Source organism: Zea mays, chromosome 9 (genome assembly GCF_902167145.1).
Source record: "Zea mays cultivar B73 chromosome 9, Zm-B73-REFERENCE-NAM-5.0, whole genome shotgun sequence".
Classification (NCBI taxonomy): domain Eukaryota; kingdom Viridiplantae; phylum Streptophyta; class Magnoliopsida; order Poales; family Poaceae; genus Zea; species Zea mays.
In genome coordinates this window covers 60,186,111-60,205,139 of record NC_050104.1, presented here as the reverse complement: position 1 = coordinate 60,205,139, position 19,029 = coordinate 60,186,111, and the positions used below count along the sequence as shown (strand labels likewise).

The window sequence follows — 19,029 nt, the reverse complement described above, 5'->3', positions numbered from 1 at the left end:
TGAAAACTATAATAATGTTTTCTAGCATGTTCTATGTAGTAGAAATGATTGTAAATCCATTTTTCTAGCACTAATTTTTGTCCCAATTTATTAATTTGAGCAAACCCTATATGCTTTTGTCTTTTGTAATTTACATGCATTTTATATGCATTTACATTTGTTTTCTCCCCTAATAGACTTCCCAGTTTCTTCTTGTTAGTGATGGAAGTAATTTTTCATTTGCTAGGCTCGCTCTCTTCTCGGAGAGCTGGTAACAACAACAGATCTGAGCTATACAACTTCTGTTGCATTTTCATTGGGTTGCATCCATCGAAGGTAAGTTTCATACCTGAAGATATTTCGTTGTATTAATTCTGAATCTCAAAATACCAGTTAATAGTCTCCATGGGTGTATAGTGTCCATTTGTTTCAGTTTTATAATTCTTTGTTGACATGGCCTACTATTTCCATTGTTTACTTTGAGATTTTTTTTCTTGAGTACTTTGTATTGACGTAGGTGTTCTCCTGTTCCTATTGGGAAGTCATTTGTGTCCCCATTACTTGTTCGAACACTAGCCACAACATTGTTGTATATGCACCTTAATGAGTCCAACGTAGCTCTTTTGAGAATTTATGTTTGTCCAACGCCCACCACATAACATTTCTTGGTATTTTGTATTAAACCTTCTACTAGACGGTGAAGACCATGTATATGTCCTTATTTTGCTCCCTATATTGCTCCATTACTTGTCTTATTGAGAAAATGACTTTCATGGTTGACCTTTCAGACATAAACCAAATTGGTTTAGGGGCATCGTGGACGTAGAAGAAAATAGCATGCAATTAAGGTAGGAAGGGTCATTGTTAAGCCGCCATGGATGAAGCATACATTGTGGTTGGCAGGCTCGAGAATGCGTCGTGACTGGAGGCTGTGCACCGGGTTGTACTAGGTAGAGGGCCCCAACCATATACCAATGTTTAAGGAAACGGTTGAGCGATCCTCAACGATGATTGCAACGCGTAGAACATCGGGGGTAGAAGGTGCTAGGTGTAGCCTGCTGTTGTCGGATTAGACAAATTAGATGTGAAACAGATGTGGTTGTGCTAGACGAGGTTAGGTCAAGCAGTGTGTGGATGATAGTAGATGTACCTACTTAGAGGTTAGGCATGCCTGAAGTTAGTGGTCCGGACGCAAGGTACACGTGTCGTCAATGCATAGCATACGATGATGTAGATGCTGCAGTGAGTGCCATCTTGGATAGAGGCATGCTTGTGAGAGTGTGTCCTTTGGTGGATACCATTGGAAGTGGTGTTGTGACTCGAGGAGGCGACACAACAATAGCAGCGCTATTGTTTGGAGTGGATGCGTGTAGTACTTTGCTAACTTCACATGAGCTAGGAGGACCGTGCATAATCAGTTGGTTGATCAAGTATGCATGATGTGGGATGCTAATGGAAGAAATCGGTGGTGGTGTCCTCATTTATGGTGGCGATGATGAACCAACGATAATCATGGTAATTAGTTCCGTGCCACATTTCCTACGATCGTACACTTCTTCAATACTATTGGAGTTGAGTGACACTAATTAGTGCATGTATCATTTTTGGACAGGGTCGTTGTGGGATTGGGATATAGAGGGCAACATTGCTAGAATCATGACACAATTATGACATCATGCTCTAGTGCTATGTTTGTCCCGCTTGAGCCTCAAGTTCGAGCCAAGCATAGTTGTCATTTGGCAATGAGTCCAATGCACCCGCACAAGAGGAGTCTGGACTCCTGTGCGCTCGTGTGACATGCTAGCTGAGACAACATCCTTGTGATATACAACTGCAGGCCATGGATGAAATAAGAAGAGAGGTGAGCAAAAGAAACACAAGGAAAAGATGGAGAGAAGGAAAGAACATATAAGAATGATGTCAATGGACTGAGGAATTCTTTTTTGATTCTTGCTTTGTATTACTTAAACTAAGTAGTGGGGCACATGTTGCTATTTGACCTAACTGTGGTTAGTTGGTGACTGTCATCAATATTTTTTTGGCGGTATATGGAATTAGTATTAATTTTTTTTAATTTTATAGAATTTCTACATATAAGTACTAAATGTATTTTTTGATATATAAATATTAAAAGAAATGTGAAATATAAAATCCCATATTTAACCCGCTATGATATTATCCTACGATCCGATACTGCTCAGAGAGTAATGATACTATCTAGGATTCCGACATCTTCACTAAGGGGTTATCGTCGAGTGTATTTTTAGACTTTCGGTCCAGTCTCAACATCTGTACAGGATAGAGTTGCGACTGACTGCGGGGGGGGGGGGGGAGGTGTTAGATTACCCGTTAGGGTTTTACCTGTGTTATTACCCTCTCGCCCCCCTTGTAATGGGCCTGGCCCAACTATCCCAAGTCTATTAATACAATACCCAACCCCACTTCAGGGTTGGGGTTTCCCATTCTAACTGCCCCCACAAAGATTGATTTCCTCAGGGCCATGTGGCGCGGAAGCGTTGTCTTGTGCCCTAGGTTGGAACTTGAAGTAGTGATCCGAGGAATAGAATTGGTGTAATATAGATGACTGTATTGCTGAGCGTCATGAGCATATTATCAAGAAGTACATTGCTTAGGAGGCAAAATGATTGTGCTAGCTAGGATTCAAAAAGGAGACCTTTTGCTTGATACCATATTGAGAATTAGCGCACTTCACACCCATTATGGGGGGTGACTTTCATATATGTAGTCAAGGTACAACTTCGAGTACAAGTCACATGATATACAAGTGTTAGACTACATATCTCTAATAGTAAGTGTGGAGAATCTTATGTTTTGCTACTTTTTCCCTATTATTCTTTGCTATTGCTTTTATGGAGAAGCAAAAGAAGCTTTGGTCCATATGGATGAGTTTTCTTTGCATTGATGACTATTCTCATTTCGTTTCAAAGTGAATTATCTAGTTTATGTATTTGTACTTGAGTGGAATGGTTTTCTTTTGTTTGAAACATTGATATAAGAAATAATTTTTTATCCCACCATTTACTGCTAGGTTTATATACTGTATTGGTGCAAGTATGTTTGGCACATTGAGGTTGTTGCAGTAATGTACTTTTTGTTGCAGTGCTGGAGGAATGGCATTATCTACTCTGGTTACCCCAACTGTGAGCTCACTATCTCATTTGAGTAAAAGCTCTAATTTCAATCTGCAGTTGTGGTCACTGCATGCTCTTCTTTTAACAATTGAAGCTGCTGGCTTGTCTTATGTCTCGCAAGTTCAGGTACCCCTGGATTAAGTTTTATCACATTTTTTTTGAGAGTAATAATTTTTACAGCCACTTGTTTTCTAAATGCATGCTTTGCAATGGCTTGGGATTTATAAACATGTGTAAACAATAGCGGATACAATGTTCATTCTTTTGTTCTTCTCTTTCGGTTCTGGTACTGTTCAAATTCTTTCCCTTGTGACTATCCTATAAAAAGTTAGATAGTCATCCTATTCTAACTTCCTTAATTTCCCAGCAACCGCTTGCCCTTTTGATACCTTATCCAAGAAATTCAGAGCTACAGTTAAAGGCATGCAAAGTTGGAGCCACAAAATGGTCAGGCTTGTCAATTCTCTGCTTGGTCTTGCCAGGGACGTGCTACATCAGCTTCAAATTGCACAAGATGCATGCTCCCTCTTATCAGGAGCTTTGGTTGCACAATCAGCTGAAGATTCATTCCTCAATCCTCTCATCCTTACAGTGCACGATAGTGCGAAGTTGTTCTTGCTTTAATTAGCGAAAGGGCCTCTAGCTGAATTGGTTAGGTGGTCTGAGTAGCTGTGGTTAAAAAAATCTCCTTGTCTGTCCCACGCCAAAGCACAGGTCTAAGGCTCGGTCTCGGTCGCGGTCGTTCTCACTTGGGCTTCGATGCCACTGTGTATGGGTGGGGCAAGGATTCAGGGGTTTTCTCAACCTGTGTGAGAAGTGTTAGCTACCTGTCCCCTGTAATGGGCCTGGCCCAGTCATGTGTTGTATTAATACACTATACCCAACCCATTCTAGGGTTAGGGTTTCCAATATGGTATATAGCCAATCTCTTTCCTGTTTGTTTCCTCCCCTCGTCGGCCGGCCGTCGGCCTCCCTTGCCCGGCTGCGCCCGCGCCGCCCCTGGCCGTGCGTCCGCCCACTCTCCACTGTCCGGCGGCGCAGCCCCAGGCCGCGCACGCGCCTCCCTGCCCGGCTGTGCTCGCGCCGGCCGCGCGCGCTCGAGCCTGCTAGAGCTCATCAGAATGCTAGAGCTGGTTCTATTCTCACTGGTAGTATGGACGATCGCTTTGCTGTCGAGGTTATTGAGTGTGATAGTTCTCATCAGATGTGAACCCTTCTTCGTGATTGTTACGAGCGTACTAGTCACTCTACATATCTTGCTGCTATTCATCTGGAGCAGTCCTTACGTCAGGGTGATACTATCGTTGATGAGTTCTGCAGTCAAATGTCTGTTGTCTGGCGTTAGCTTGATACTCTTGGACCACATATGTCTCCTATCACTTGTCCTTTCTGTCTTGGTCAGAAGACTGACCTTGAGTTTGTCGCACATATGACTTCTTGACTCGTCTGCATGACGAGTTTGTCGCACATACGAACGTTCCTGGAACGAGGAACATGGACACTTTCCCAGTTCCCGATTTCTAAGGTCACCCTTGTGTCTTTGGTGGATGCGCTTGCTGATTTTGGTGTATCTGTATCTATATCGACTCCTCTTTTGTCTGACAATACTGGTGCTATTAGTATTGCTTGTGATCTTGTAAAGCATAAGCTTACTAAACATATTGGTGTTAATGCTTCTTATACACAAGCATAGGTTCAGGATGATGTCATTGATCGGCACTATGTGTCTTCAGAGCTTCAGTTGGCTGATTTCTTCACCAAGACACATACCCGAGCTCAACATCGGTTCTATCTCTTAAAACTCGGTGTGGTTGATCCACATTGAGTTTGAAGGGGGTGTTAGATGTATATAGCTGCATATTTATGTTTTCTGTATTTCCCCATTGTATAAGGGCTTAGTGTATATTTATCCTCATGTACAGGTCCATATATACTGGCCTTAGGGTCTCATATTGAATACAAGTGCTTTCATAACAGTAGATACAACATCTGGTCGAGTTTATTCTTCGGGTCATGTCTGGCTAGAAAAAGTGTAGTAGTTTTGCTTTAGTGTGGTGGTGTCCAGTCTGTCTAAAAAACTTGTATAACTGTCTGGGTTCTAAACCCGTTTTCTTTCTTAATCTATTGATACACAACTCTCCGGCGTGTTCAAGAAAAAATATTGCTCTATTTTTTCCTTTTTATCTGTGGAAGTTGTTCACATTCTTTTACTGAGCGGGACACCATATGGTATTTAATCAAAGGCATCATTCCATGAAACTAAAAGAGGCACACATCTTTTGTGCTTTGCCAGCATACAAATTTGAAAGCTCATTATCTTAATATTTTCTTGATGTCACTTTTTGTTTCTTATTTGTGGGGTAAGCATGCAATATCATGTGCTTCCATTGTTGATTGCAAATTTTTAATGGATGCTTTGATATCTTGTTACACAGGGGACACTTTTCCTTGCTATGGAGATTCTCCTCTTGGAAGAAAATGGATATGTTGATCTTCGACAAGGAATTGGTCATCTTATTAATGCAATAGTTGCTGTTATTGGTCCAGAGCTTGCTCCTGATAGCACATTCTTTTCACGATGCAAGGTTATACTATTATTATCTATGTATCACTGGTACTCAAGTAAGGTTTCTGTACCCGTATCTATATGACATGGTACGGAGATACCACATCATATGATCCAGTATGGGTATTCAGAGAACTATAAGAAAATACGGCTTAAAAGTAAAAGATTTAATTTGTGATATGCTGCTGATTCTTCCTGGGCCTGCAACTCCTTGTTTTGATGCCCAGTCCATCAACATTGGCCCGTGTAAAACTTCCACCACCGTCAGGCTCAGCTGCTTAAATGTATGGCCAAAGGATGGTTTCTAATAGTACAGATAATGGATAGGGTTTTGTTCTTCTATAAAGATCGCATTACACTCCAGACCAGGTCTTAAATACCAGGTCCACAATAATTAACAGAACACTGAGCACTTTTTAAAGTCTGAAATTAACAGTGAAATCGATCGACCTAAGCCCTGAACTTTTACTTTTTCTGCTTGCCCAAAATACTAAAGCCTGACAAAACTGAAGCTGAAACTGAGTGAAATGGAGAATCAGAGTCAACATTTTTTTTCTTGAAAAACGCAGGACTGCGCCTCATTATATTAAGTAGGAAGGAAGAAAAGGGCCAGAAAGCACCCGGTTACAGGACCTCCTTATGGAGGCCAAAAACAAGCATAAAGAAAACAATCCATGCACAACTAAGAAGATACAACTATTCTCATACAATGGTACTGGGAGCAGCTAGAAATGATAGATCCTTAGCTCCTGCAACCAGCCATTTCTCCCTTTCCTCAGTAGTGGCATCTAAGAGCATAGTGTTCTGGGGGAGATCCCATCAAACACCACTCTGTTTCTGAGCTTCCAGATCATCCAGGCTCTTAGTAACCGGGAACTGGGTACTTGGCCACGTTTCTCGTTCCGGGAACGTGGGAACAATCTCGTTCTAGTAGTGTTAAATCCTAGTTTTTGTAGCGTACCGTGTACCACGTTCCTGTTCCTCGATCCGGGAACCTGGTTACTAAGTCCAGGCTCCCAGAATCATAAAAGAATCCACTCCTTTCCTAGTCATGTTTGACACAATAATAGAAATACGCTTCCACCACTGCAAGAGTACCTGTCAACATGACCCTCTCTTCTAATCTCCTGCTCCGCACTCACGCTGTTGGGTCACATTATCGCCTGGAATGCTCACCCCTGGGAGTGGGCATCGCCCTATGACCCAAAGCCAAAGGTGGTACCCGACAATGTTGACCTTGTGAACTTCCTCTGGATTTTTATCTTAATCCTCGTCTTGTGTTTTGCTGTAGAGCATAGAGGTGACAAGTGGAAACTCAAAATCTGGTGTACAAGCTGACAACGTGCTATCTAGTACTACTGATTTTTAATCGGAATGTTTTTTCCCTCACTGTTCTAGCCTTCCGAACTTGAACCAAAATGTGTTGTGTTGTTCTGACATGATCTAGTTTTTTTTCTCGAAAGCGCAGGAGAGCTGCCCGATAATATATTAAAGAAGAGGAAAGGTCCAAATGGACCAAAACTGTTACAGTTACAAAAAAGGGGCCCTACGGCGGCCAATAGCAGGCATACACAAACCCATCCATGCCTAAACACTATCAAAACAACTACCCCAAAGCAGCGGCACAGCTAGCTAACTAGCAGGGAGGTCTGAGATGGGGGCGTGTCAAAAACACAGCCATTGCGATGCTTCCATAAGGTCTGAACTCCTAGAATGACAAGAGAATTGAGGCCATCCCTTGCGATTCCAGAGACCTGGGTGTTCAACTCCCTCCACCACTTCAGGAAAGCGGCATCATCAGATTGGGGGGGCCAAATGCTGAAGGTTCACTTGAAGAAGCATCTTGAACCAAAAATCTCTAGCAAACCCATATAATTTTCCCCCTCTTTTGGTGGTGGTGGTGGGGGGTTATAAAAAATACTTTTTTATGTACTGCCCATGTTGGCATATCGTTCATTTTGGACAAATGCTCTGTCGCTCCACCTGCATACCTCTATCTATATCAGTGTTTCATGTATGGTTTTTACTGTACTCCCTATTCCTGAAGGAAAAGATCCAACAAACTTTTCAAAAAGATCTTTCTACCTTTGCACGATTACTGATTCTTAGCGTTCTAGCCCTCATTGAACAGGATATATTCCATTGAGTGGCTGTAGTTTTGTGGATTATATATCGTATATATTAGGTAATAGAGGCTGTTTTTGACGGCGAAGGTAATAGAGGTTGTTATTTTCGATATGCTTAAGCCCTCGTATTCAAGAATAAAATGACCTGTTTTTGATATGTATGAACTGCAGCTTTTCAACTAGTTTTCTCCTTTTGCCTCTAAACAAGGTGGTTTATGTAATTTATTTATTTTTTCCTCCAATTTCAGTCTGTTATTGCAGAGATAAGTTCATCAAATGAAATGGCTACACTTTTAGAGTAAGTTGACATATACAGCTTGTAGTGTTATTAACAAGCATCTGGTTAGGATAGGCCAAATTAATAAGTAATCTTAAATGCATTCTCTGTAATATTTTACAAGAAATTTGACAAAACCTGCAGATCGGTTAGATTCTCCCAGCAGCTTGTGCTTTTTGCTCCTCAAGCTGTTCCTGTGCACTTGCACGTTCAAGGTCTTATCCCAATGCTTTACTCAAGACAGGTTAATACTGCTGATATTTACTAATTCAAGCAAGTTTTTCCCCTTCAGTATGCAGAAGAGCTGCATATCATTTCTTTAAAGTATGAGAAAATACTTATTAGCATCTCCCCTCTCATAGTGTTATATAATTTTTTCTACAGCCAAGTCTTAGATATTTAGCAGTGTCGACACTGCACCATCTGATTGAAAGGGACCCGGTAAGGCCTGCAAACTGAGATACTTTATTTCAGTATTTCAGTTCAAATGCCTTGCAGTTGTTTCTACCAGCCTTGTGTTACTCACGTCTAAAAACCCAAGCTCAGAGCAATACCTGTTCCATCTCCTTTCTATTTCTATGATATTTCATAATGGGTCATGAGTTCGATGGGGTGTTATTAAGTGTAAAAGTTAGACAATTTTCTTCTGCAGTAAACATGTTTTTTCACAAAAAATTATACCATTTTGGATGCCAGTAAATTTATGTACAGTTCTATTGTGTATTGAAAAAGGTTTGAGTTTGTAAGTTAATTTCATATCTGATTGGATCATCGTATTCTTAAAGTTGAGGTCATCTGGTGAACATGGTCGAAGTGTTTGAAACCACGAAAATTTGTTGAAAGCTGTGTTTGCGTATGATGCAAAGATTGAATGCTGCTATGATTGCTGCAACTGTCATGGCCTAAGGAGGCCCACGGAGGGGCTGCAACAGCAGCAGCCATGGGCCCTTTAAGGGGATTAGATAAGGATAGTTAGAGATAAGATTAGAAGATTAGTTGAGATTATTTAGGAGATTAGTTGAGATTATCTAGGAAGGTTATCAGTTATTAGTTTGTTGAGAGTTTTTAGGAGGGCTTTAAGGAGATAAGGATCTCTAGCTAGATAGGGGCGGTCAGCTGGTCTATTTATGTAATCAATGGATGAGAAATAAAGCAGACAAGAATTAGAAGGGAGAAACCCTCCTCTTGCTCGGCCGTGGGCAGAGGCCCCCGGCCGACGTTCCTGTCCATCGATACTCCTCTCCAACCCCTCACCGATCTAGCGACCATAACAACAACATTCTTTCATATTTCATGCAACATATGCAAACATCATTTGCAAAAAATCAAGCCATTGTTTGCAACATAATTATTAACTTTACAACATTTAGCCCATTTGCACCAGATATTCTTTATTTGGCTACATTTTTTTTTTCTTCTTGATGTTTTTTATGCCATTGTAAGTTGCTTGTCGTATATTACTGAATCTTCTCTACCAGGCTGCAATGATTGACGAGAATATTGAAGAGAATCTGTTCAGTATGCTTGATGAGGAGACCGATTCAGAGTATGTTATTCTATTGGAACAATTGGATCTATACCATTAAAAGATCCAAACTTTAGATATATACCATGGACCCCACATGTCATTGACTCATGTGGACCCACATGTAAGTGAGATAGTAATGGTATGGATCCAAAGTGGTGATCTTTTAATGGTATGGATCCAAATTTCCCTATTCTATTTGTGTAATATGATATATCCTACAGTCACAAATACATGTTTGTTAAGATATATTCACAGTTTCCATATGATACTATTACTAGCAAAAAATAATTTGTGCTAGTAATGAAAGTATATATTGTATAATGAAAGTATATATTGTAATGAATCTAGTAATACCAATAATTTGTGTGATATGTCCATCAAAAACTTAAGTTGTTGTGCTGTTGATAGTAAAAAATAAAAAGGTTCTTAGAATTAACCAAACTGGTCTTATATTTGTGACCATTGGAAGTATGTGTAGTTGCCTTACGGTGAAATATATTCATTTGTTCTTATATTGTTTGTTGTTTCTAGGTTTGCACTCAATATTATGTGTCATTTGCAATGTTCTGTGTACATATATGAATGTCCACACCTGCAACTTATTTTTCTATGTTTCAGATATATCACTATGATTCATTATACATGTGTTTGACACCATTACTTTTATCTGTTTTTAAAATTTAACTTAACTCTATTGGCCAATTTAATGTACTTTGTAAAAACTTATGATGCTAATCACTAAATATTGAACTGTGCAGAACAGCGATGTTGGTTCGTGCAACTATTATTCGCTTATTGTATACATCATGTCCAGTATGTCCATCACGGTGGCTGGCAGTTTTACGAAATATTGTATGTTTACTACATGTTTTACTTACTTCGTTGATTTGTTATTTCTGACAGCAATTGAGATTCTGTGGAATCAGTGGATTGATTAATCGAGAGACCTAGTGTTTATATAGGGGTAAAGAGATCTTGTGGTTTATAGAAACAGCACCAATAAGATCCCAAATCACTACTCAAATCTCTCTAACCAAAATACATAGGGCCAGCCAACGGTTAACACATGGGCGCAAAACCCACACAAGCCATATATGGCTCTCTAACACGCCCCTGTAGTCGAATCATCGGTAGAACGAACGTTGAGACTATATCAAAACTCATGACTGATGAAGGTAGCCCCTTGGTGAGAATGTCAGTGAACTGGGATGTTACACAGATATAGAGAACATGGGCATCTAGGGCAACGCTCCCGAATGAAGTAGATTGATCTCGACAATTCTACATGCTTGGTGTGTTGGTGCTGAACGTGATTTGAGAACATGTAGATGCTGTTGTCATAATACACCCAATTTGTCTTGTGCAAAGGAGTGTGCAACTTAGATGACCATTGGTGTAACCAGGTAGCTTTTGCAACGGTGTTGGCAACTTGGTACTTAGCCTTGGCACTAAAGCAAGAGATTGTTTTGACACTTAGATGACCATGAGACCAGATTGTCACCAAGAAACACTACATAGCCAGACGTAGACTTACGCGTATCTGGACAACCTACCCAATCAACATCATGTAGACTATAGACCACCAAGTCGGATTGAGGGGAGGACCGCATGAACATGCCCATATGCAAGGTGCCACAAACATAGCGTAGAATACGTATCAGAGCAGCAAGAGGTGGCTCCCGTGGATCATGCATGTAAATACTGAACTGCATAGGAATATCAGGCCTGATGAAAGTGAGTTACTGAAGGGTGCTTGCAAAGCTCCATAAATTCATAGAATTAGGTACATGATCACCACCTACTGACCGCTTCGGATTCACATCAATGGACGTTGAACATGGCTTGTAGTCAACCATTCTAGTCTAGCACTCTCACGTATCTCTATCATATATTGTCACTGAGAAAGGAAGAGACCCGTGCTAGTGTGTTGAACATGTATACCTAGGAAGTTTGAAGGATGCTGAGATCCTTCAAGAACTGCTAGAGAGTGTACGTCGGAGTAAGGCAGTAGAGGAAGTTTTTAGCACGGTGTCATCAACAAAGAGCAGGAGGTAAACAATGTTAGCTCCATGATGATAGACAAAGAAAGATATATTTGATTTGGCGCCAAAAAAACTGAGTTGCAGAAGGTGGGATGCAAACCGTCTGCACCACGCGTGAGGTGTCTGCTTAATTCCATAAAGAGAATGGCAGTTCAGTGCATGTGGTCCCGCTTGCATGGGGTCCAGCGAAGGGTCGGACACATTTGGGTTTATAGTACGCAACCTTTTCATGCGTTTGCAAGAGGCTATTTCCATGACTCGAACCCGCGACCTCCTGGTCACAAGGCAACCGCTTTAGCACCTCTTGAAATTTGAAGGGTTGAGCGCAGTAAACTATCTCGGACAAAGGACTATGCAGGAAGGTGTTATTGACATCGATTTGATGAATGGGCCGTTAGCATGAGAGAGCCAGAGAGAACAATCCATATAGTGGCAAGCTTGATGACCGGAATGAAGTTCCTAGAAAAATCAATACCGGGACGTTAGGTGAATCAACGGAGAAGCCAACACTCCTTGTGTCGATCAAAGGTTCCATCAACTTGAAAGTTATGTATTTTTCTTGAAGCGCAGGGAACTGCGCCATAAATTATATTAAGAAGAAATAAAAGGTCTAAAGAAGACCAGAATTACAGAAACCTCCTTACAGAGGCCAGCAACAAGCATAAATGAAAGGATCCATGGAAGCCACTCTCAAACTACCAACTAAAGATCATCTGTAGCGTCTTGACAATTGGGATCATTGAGAGCAGCATGGTATGTCCTGGGGACTGGAGACAGTGGCACAACCCTGAATAGTGTCAGCTGACAGAAGCCATGTTTCCTGCGTGTGACCATGCCATGCCGACTTGTCACAGGTGTTACTGGTATCGAACCAATAGGGAGGGTGCTGTCATCAGTGTGGGCATCAGGGTTGGCACCATGGCGTGTGCCATGGGTGCGGGAACAGATGGCGATGGGGGTGCCATGGGTGCAGGCACAAAGTGCACCATCATGGGTGTGGTCACTTCTACCGGGCATAGAGTACAACAAACTGTTGAGGTGTCGGATTGGTTGCGGTCACCTAGACCATCACTAGGCGTAGATGGTGCCAAAACACAGAGGCAGCGACGGAGGGGCCTACGGGGAGGTCACTGTTCGCTGCCCAGAGGGGGTTGTCGAGGAAGTTGTCGGGACGCTGAGGCTGCGTAGGTGGAATGCGAGGAGTGGAACTGCTAGAAGTTGACCTACATGCAGGCCCACTAGGCGAGCAAGGCCTACTAGAACTCGAAGGCACCCCACCAATCGAGTGTGGCCTAGGAGGCGAGCACATAGTAGGGAGCTAGGCAGGCGACGACCTGAATTGTAGGGGCACCAGGGGTAGGACGTGGTTCTTGGGGGAGCTCGAGGCACTTGTTGCGGCACGTGGATTTGCGGTGCAAGGTTACCTGCAGGTAACATGACAATCATGATTAGTAATTTGACCATTAGACATTAGCTGCATGGTTAGATCAGGAACAAAAGAAACATAAGGGAGATGAAAAGAGTCGGGCAGAAGATACCCGTACCAACAACAGAAGGCGAGATCCATTAGCAGTATGGACGGTTAGAGAACGAGATGGACTCCGAGACGAAAGGCAGGTGCAATAAGGAGTCATAGGAAAGGAAACACCAGTCTAGAGTCCAAGGTCAAGTACCTGAAGTGGAAGGACAAGGTGGTCCCTTAGTGAAAGATGGAGAACCAGCAGCGGAACCTATAGGTGCATAGGACAGTCACAAAACCTGCAGCTTCTGTAGATGTAGAGGCTGCAAGGTGTCAAAGCAGCACGAGCAATTGGGCCTTCGTAGTCGTTGCCAAGCTCCCCTAAGATCCTCTAGTACTAGCACCACCAATATCTTGTGAAGAACGACAAGCCTAAGCCTTCTTCCTAAAACAATAGGCTTCAACATGCCTGTCACTTTCTTTTCCATTGCTGTAATCACTGAAATTGGAAATGGCACCTCAACCCTTTTCTGGACAGACCGCTGGCTGCAGGGAAAAAGGATAGTGGACCTTGCTCCCAAACTGTTTGCTGCAGTGCCTAAGAAAATTGATAGAACTGTCCATGAAGCTCTATCAAATAGAAGGTGGCTGACTGATATTAGAGGTGCAATTACAGTTGGGGTTCTTGCTGATTTCCTAGACCTTTGGGATATCTTATGTTCAATCAATCTGCATCTGAATCAAGAGGACAAACACTTTTTTTTAGATTTGCAACAGAGGGAAAGTACTCAGCCAAAACTGCTTATGAAAGCCTCTTCATTGGATCAACACAATTTGGGCACTGGGAGAGAATTTGGCATTCCTGGGCTCCTTCCAAATGTAATTTTTTTTCTTTGGTTGGCTGCTCTTCAGAGGTGTTTGGCAGCGGATCGGTTACAAAAGAGGTGTCTCACACCCTGAACGATTTCTGCTATGTGACCAAGAGCCTGAGAATATTGATCATTTACTGGTTTGGTGCGTCTTCGCTAGGCATTTTGTTTTCGACTACTTGGTCAGGTTAATTTGCAGGGAATCAGCCCCCAACAAGGTGAACCTAACAACTTGCAGTGGTGGGAACCATCAAGTGGCCAGCTGCAAGGAGCTGCTAAAAAGGGCCTCAATTCCCTAATTATTTTGGGGTTCTGGGTCCTTTGGAACCATAGGAACCGCTGTGTGTTTGATAAAATCAGTCCCAATTTGGAGGCCACTATTAGACAAGCGGAGGAGGAAAGGGAGTTGTGGGAGTTTGCTGGAGCCAAAATCTAGCTCTCCTAACAGTCCCAATCCCTAGACTTGAGTAGAGGCTAGCTTGCAAAAGTGTTTATGGATTCTTGTGTATTTTCCCTTTTGGCTACCGTAAGGTGTGCCTGACCCTGTACTGGTCCATTTGGACCTTTTTCTCTTAATATAATGATGCACATTTCTCTTACTTGTTCGAGAAAAAAAATGCCTGTCATCATCACAATAAACTCAATGAAGACCACCACGACCCCATGCGCAGAAAGAGACATAACCGAAGACGACACCATATGCGAAGACTACAAAATGCAGATGAGTCTCCTCATTGTGTACACAAGAAAGAACATCCATCAGAGAGACGCAAGGATGATGAGCGAGCAGCTGAGCACGAAGGGCTCAAACTCGTCATGAAGCCGGGTCAAGTAGTCATAGGTACGTTGAAGCTTAAGTGTAGCCTTCTAATCGTGGCAAGACTGAAAATTATCTTGTGACAGTTGGGAACCGAGAGTATTTAGCAGACACCAAATAGCAGGCATTTGAGCAAAGAACTCAGCAACTTTAGGATCTCTTTGCTGTAAGAGCTGCTCCTGACGATAAGCAGCAAGATAGGTAGACTGACTAGTAGGCTCAAAACGATCACGAATAAAAGCCTACATCCGATGTGCAAACTCAGACTCAACAATATCTTTTTTTTCTTGAATGTGCAAGAGACATGCACATCATTTCATTAAGAAGAGCAGAAAAAAGATCCATAAAGGATCATTACAGGGAGACAGAAAAGCCCCCATTACGGTGGCCAAAAACAAAGAAACAAAAAGACACCCATGATAGGAACCAGTCATAGGTCTGTTTTAGGCAGCCAGAGCCATCTCATTCGAAGGGCCTAGCAGAGTTCTTTAAAACTGGAGATACCCAGCCCACCAAGCTGAAGGGGGCGACAAACCTTTCTCCAAGCCACGAGGCAGTGCCCCCCATTTACCTGTTTTCGGCCTCTCCAATGGAAACCTTTTCCTTATTCTGTCAATGGCATCTAAACCCCATTGTGGGATATCCACTGCCATTGCCATATAAACCGTCATGCTGGTAAGAACATGCTGAACTAGGATTCTTCTCCCTGCCTTCGTCAATAAGTCTGCCTTCCAATTTGAAAGCTGGTCAGCAAATCTATCAATAAAAGGTTGGAGGTGCTGCCTAGACAACTTGTGCAAGGATAAAGGAAGACCCAAATAACGGCAAGAGAATGGAGATATTCCACAAGGCAACAGACCTTGGGTTTCCACCATATCCTCTATTGAGCATTTGATAGGAATGACATTAGATTTCTGGGCATTATTGTGCAGCCCAGAGGCATCCCCAAAAAGCTGAAGAATGCCAAGAGTGAGATAAATCTGCTGCTGTTGGGTGAACAAAAAGGGCAACATCATCCAACTTTGGCCAAAAGGGTTCAAAATGGAACCTTCTTTTGCCAAAGCAGTTGCTGTTAAGTCCAAGCACAAGGGGGCAATGATCAATGTCCTCAGAAGCAGCACTTTGGAGGAGGTTATTGGGGAAAATGTCAATATCAGTAGCAAGACGATCCTCCAAACTACAAGCAAGAATAGCACCATCATGAACAACCTCATCCTACTTCTGATTGTCAGTCTACAAGTAACTCCATCTCGTTAGTAGCCTTATCCGGAATCATGGGCGATGTAGGGGCAGTAGGACGAGCAGGACACAACAGGTCACCAGTGAGAAACTCCTAAAGGCGCAGACCACACATGTGCAGATGTATGTGTGGAACCCAGTCACGGTAATCGGTGCCATTAAAAAGCACCAGACATGGTAGAACTGGAACAACATCCGGTTTACACTGTAGAACTAGAACACCACTAGGCGAAGAGGTCAGATATAGGACCATAACAACAGTCAATGTCGAGAGTACAGAGTGGAGCAGCGACATACGATGGCAAGAGCGCAAAAGAAAATCGGTACAAGTTTCAGTCTTTTTTACCGAAACCTAACAAAAACGGTTAGAACCGGATCTGCAAACCCGGATCGGACCAAAACCAGATCTGGAATGGGGGCTACAAGCGTGAGTGGAGCACAACAGCACACTGACGGCACGCGCGAGCGGAACTTAGCCTCGCGCGGAGCAAAGCGTCAGATGTCCTTGTGTGAGCGTCCTCCATTTTGTCGTCGATGTGGAGACTCTAATGGATGGCTAGATAGCTCCTGATTGGCGGTCGATTCGACTAACGGTGTCTCCCTTCAGCGGCTTCCGAGCACCACGTCTCCCTTGCGCGGCTTCCAATTTCAGTTTCAACAGAAGATGGAGGAGATTCGGCTCAAGAACGAAGAGCAGATTGTAACACGTGCAAATGCAACACGTGAGAAAAAAATCGTAGAGAAGGGAAGACGAACCCTAACCCAAATACACTATATTCAATATGAGGACACTAAGTCCGTATATATACATTGGTATAGGATAGATACCATGTACAACAAGGACTATGTATATGCGACTGAATACAACAAGGGCACGTGCATCTGCATCTAACAATGATAAATTTTTAAGTTCTTTTGTTATATTAATTCATGATTTTTGCTAGGGAAATTTGCTTTGGAGTTGCGTAACTGATGCCATTTTCTTTTTTACGTCACTTAGGTTCTTGCTACGTCAATTAGAAGAAACACAGGTGAAGTTCTGTCATGTTTTGGGCATAATCCTCCTGATAGTACATCTGAGAATGATGTGTACTATGGAGAAGATGAAGACAACATGATTTCCAGCTCAAAGCAGCAGCAAATCCGCTGTGCTGGTTCTATATCCAGCCAGTTTCCTCCAAGGAATAAACACCTCAGATATCGTACCAGGGTTTTTGCTGCAGAGTATGTTTGCTTTTTTATTTTATGCACTCTTTTTTTTTGCATGGGTCAAGACCAATTTGTTAAGATGTCCATTAATTTCTTATTATTATTGCAAATGTTTTCCTTTTGTGTTAAAACAGATGCGTTAGCCATGTACCAATTGCAGTTGGAGCAGAACCTGCTCATTTTGACCTCTTGTTGGCAAGGAGCGCAATATCTCAAGGCACTTATTTGTCAAATGATTGGCTAGTGCTTAAACTACAGGAACTGGTCTCACTTTCATACCAGGTTTTTACATAAATCAGATTCTAGATGCTGAAACTAGTGGGTGAAAATTTGTGTTAAATTTAAGTAACTTATGGATGACATTCTACCTTTGGGTGGCAGATTAGTACTGGGCAATTTGAAGGAATGCAACCAATAGGTGTGAAGCTTTTGTGTTTGATAATGGACAAGGTGTGCCATCTATTTTGAGATTATAAAAACTTGACCTGCGGGGGGACTATTTGAGAGTATGGCCTGGAGATAAATTAATTTTCTAGTGTGTACCATGATGTTAGTCACTCACACTTATTGCCTAATTGATAACATCTTGCAAACATCTGAAATTTGCATCAAGACTTGTAACTGGTCTGCTGCATGGCTTGTCAACGGTGCATTCTTATTGACAATTAAGCTGACATGAATAAGAAATAGTTTTGGTGGGGTTTATTATTTCCTTTGAAAGAGTATGGCTGGGAATAGTAGATTGATTAATTGGAGGAGCCCAAGGCTCAGTACATATAGTCAAGGATATCCCTAACAATAGGAAAGATCTAATCTATCAATAGGAAAGGTCTAATCTTGGAGATCCTTGCCAAACACAACCAACTAACCAAATACAGAGGGGGGAGGCAGCCGCCACACCCTGTATGGTTGCAGCCGACCACCTGGGCCTATTACCCTATACATCACGCTAACACGCGCCCGCAGTCGGATAGTCGGTGGTTAGCCACGGACATTCAGACTGGACCGAAACTTAGAGAACACTGAAGAAGGCAGCCCCTTCGTGAAGACGTCGGCGGACTGGGATGTCGTGGGAACGTGAAGAACCCGCACGGCACCCATGGCTACCTTCTCACGAACGAAGTGAAGATCGATCTCGATGTGCTTCATCCGTTGATGCTGAACCGGGTTGGAGGACATGTAGACCGCGCTGACGTTGTCGCAGTAGACAAGGGTAGCACGACGTAGCGGAATGTGGAGCTCATGAAGAAGCTGTCGGAGCCAAGAAGCCTCAGCAACACCATTGGCGACGACGCGGTACTCGGCCTCAGCGCTGGAGCGGGATACGGTGTTCTGACGCTTGGAGGACCAGGAGACCAGGTTGTCACCAAGGAACACAGCATAGCCCGAGGTGGACTTGCGCGTATCGGGATAGCCAGCCCAGTCAGCATCAGAATAAACCACCAAGTCATCTTTGGTCGACGGTCGAAGATGAAGACCCAGGTGTAGAGTACCCCGAATGTAGCGAAGGATGCGCTTGAGAGCAGCCAGGTGGGGCTCACGAGGGTCGTTCATGTGAAGGCAAACCTGCTGCACGACGTAGGCGATGTCGGGCCGTGTGAAGGTCAGATACTGCAAGGCACCGACAAGACTCCGGTAGTCAGACGGGTCAGTAACTGGAGCTCCTTAGTCGGCAGAGACCTTGGGGCTGGTATCCACGGGTGTTGTGTTTGGTTTGCACTCGGCCATCCCAGCACGATCCAAGATGTCAACCATGTACTGGCATT

General features: G+C 42.9%; 1 protein-coding gene across 5 annotated transcripts in view; it reads left to right on the top strand.

Moving 5' to 3' along the window:
• Positions 1-19,029, top strand: part of LOC103638564 (protein SWEETIE) — an 87,351-nt gene that overhangs the window by 47,828 nt on the left and 20,494 nt on the right. For all 5 annotated transcript variants that reach the window (XR_002265108.3, XM_008661441.3, XM_008661442.4 and 2 more), the window contains 11 exons: positions 227-315; positions 3,101-3,257; positions 5,567-5,716; positions 8,072-8,121; positions 8,245-8,344; positions 8,485-8,541; positions 9,579-9,646; positions 10,387-10,480; positions 17,055-17,278; positions 17,398-17,545; positions 17,645-17,713. Coding sequence is in view for 4 of the 5 variants with exons in the window: in XM_008661441.3 (XP_008659663.1) it covers positions 227-315; positions 3,101-3,257; positions 5,567-5,716; positions 8,072-8,121; positions 8,245-8,344; positions 8,485-8,541; positions 9,579-9,646; positions 10,387-10,480; positions 17,055-17,278; positions 17,398-17,545; positions 17,645-17,713 (1,206 nt within the window). In the remaining variant the exon portion in view is untranslated. The remainder of the gene's footprint in view (positions 1-226; positions 316-3,100; positions 3,258-5,566; positions 5,717-8,071; positions 8,122-8,244; positions 8,345-8,484; positions 8,542-9,578; positions 9,647-10,386; positions 10,481-17,054; positions 17,279-17,397; positions 17,546-17,644; positions 17,714-19,029) is intronic.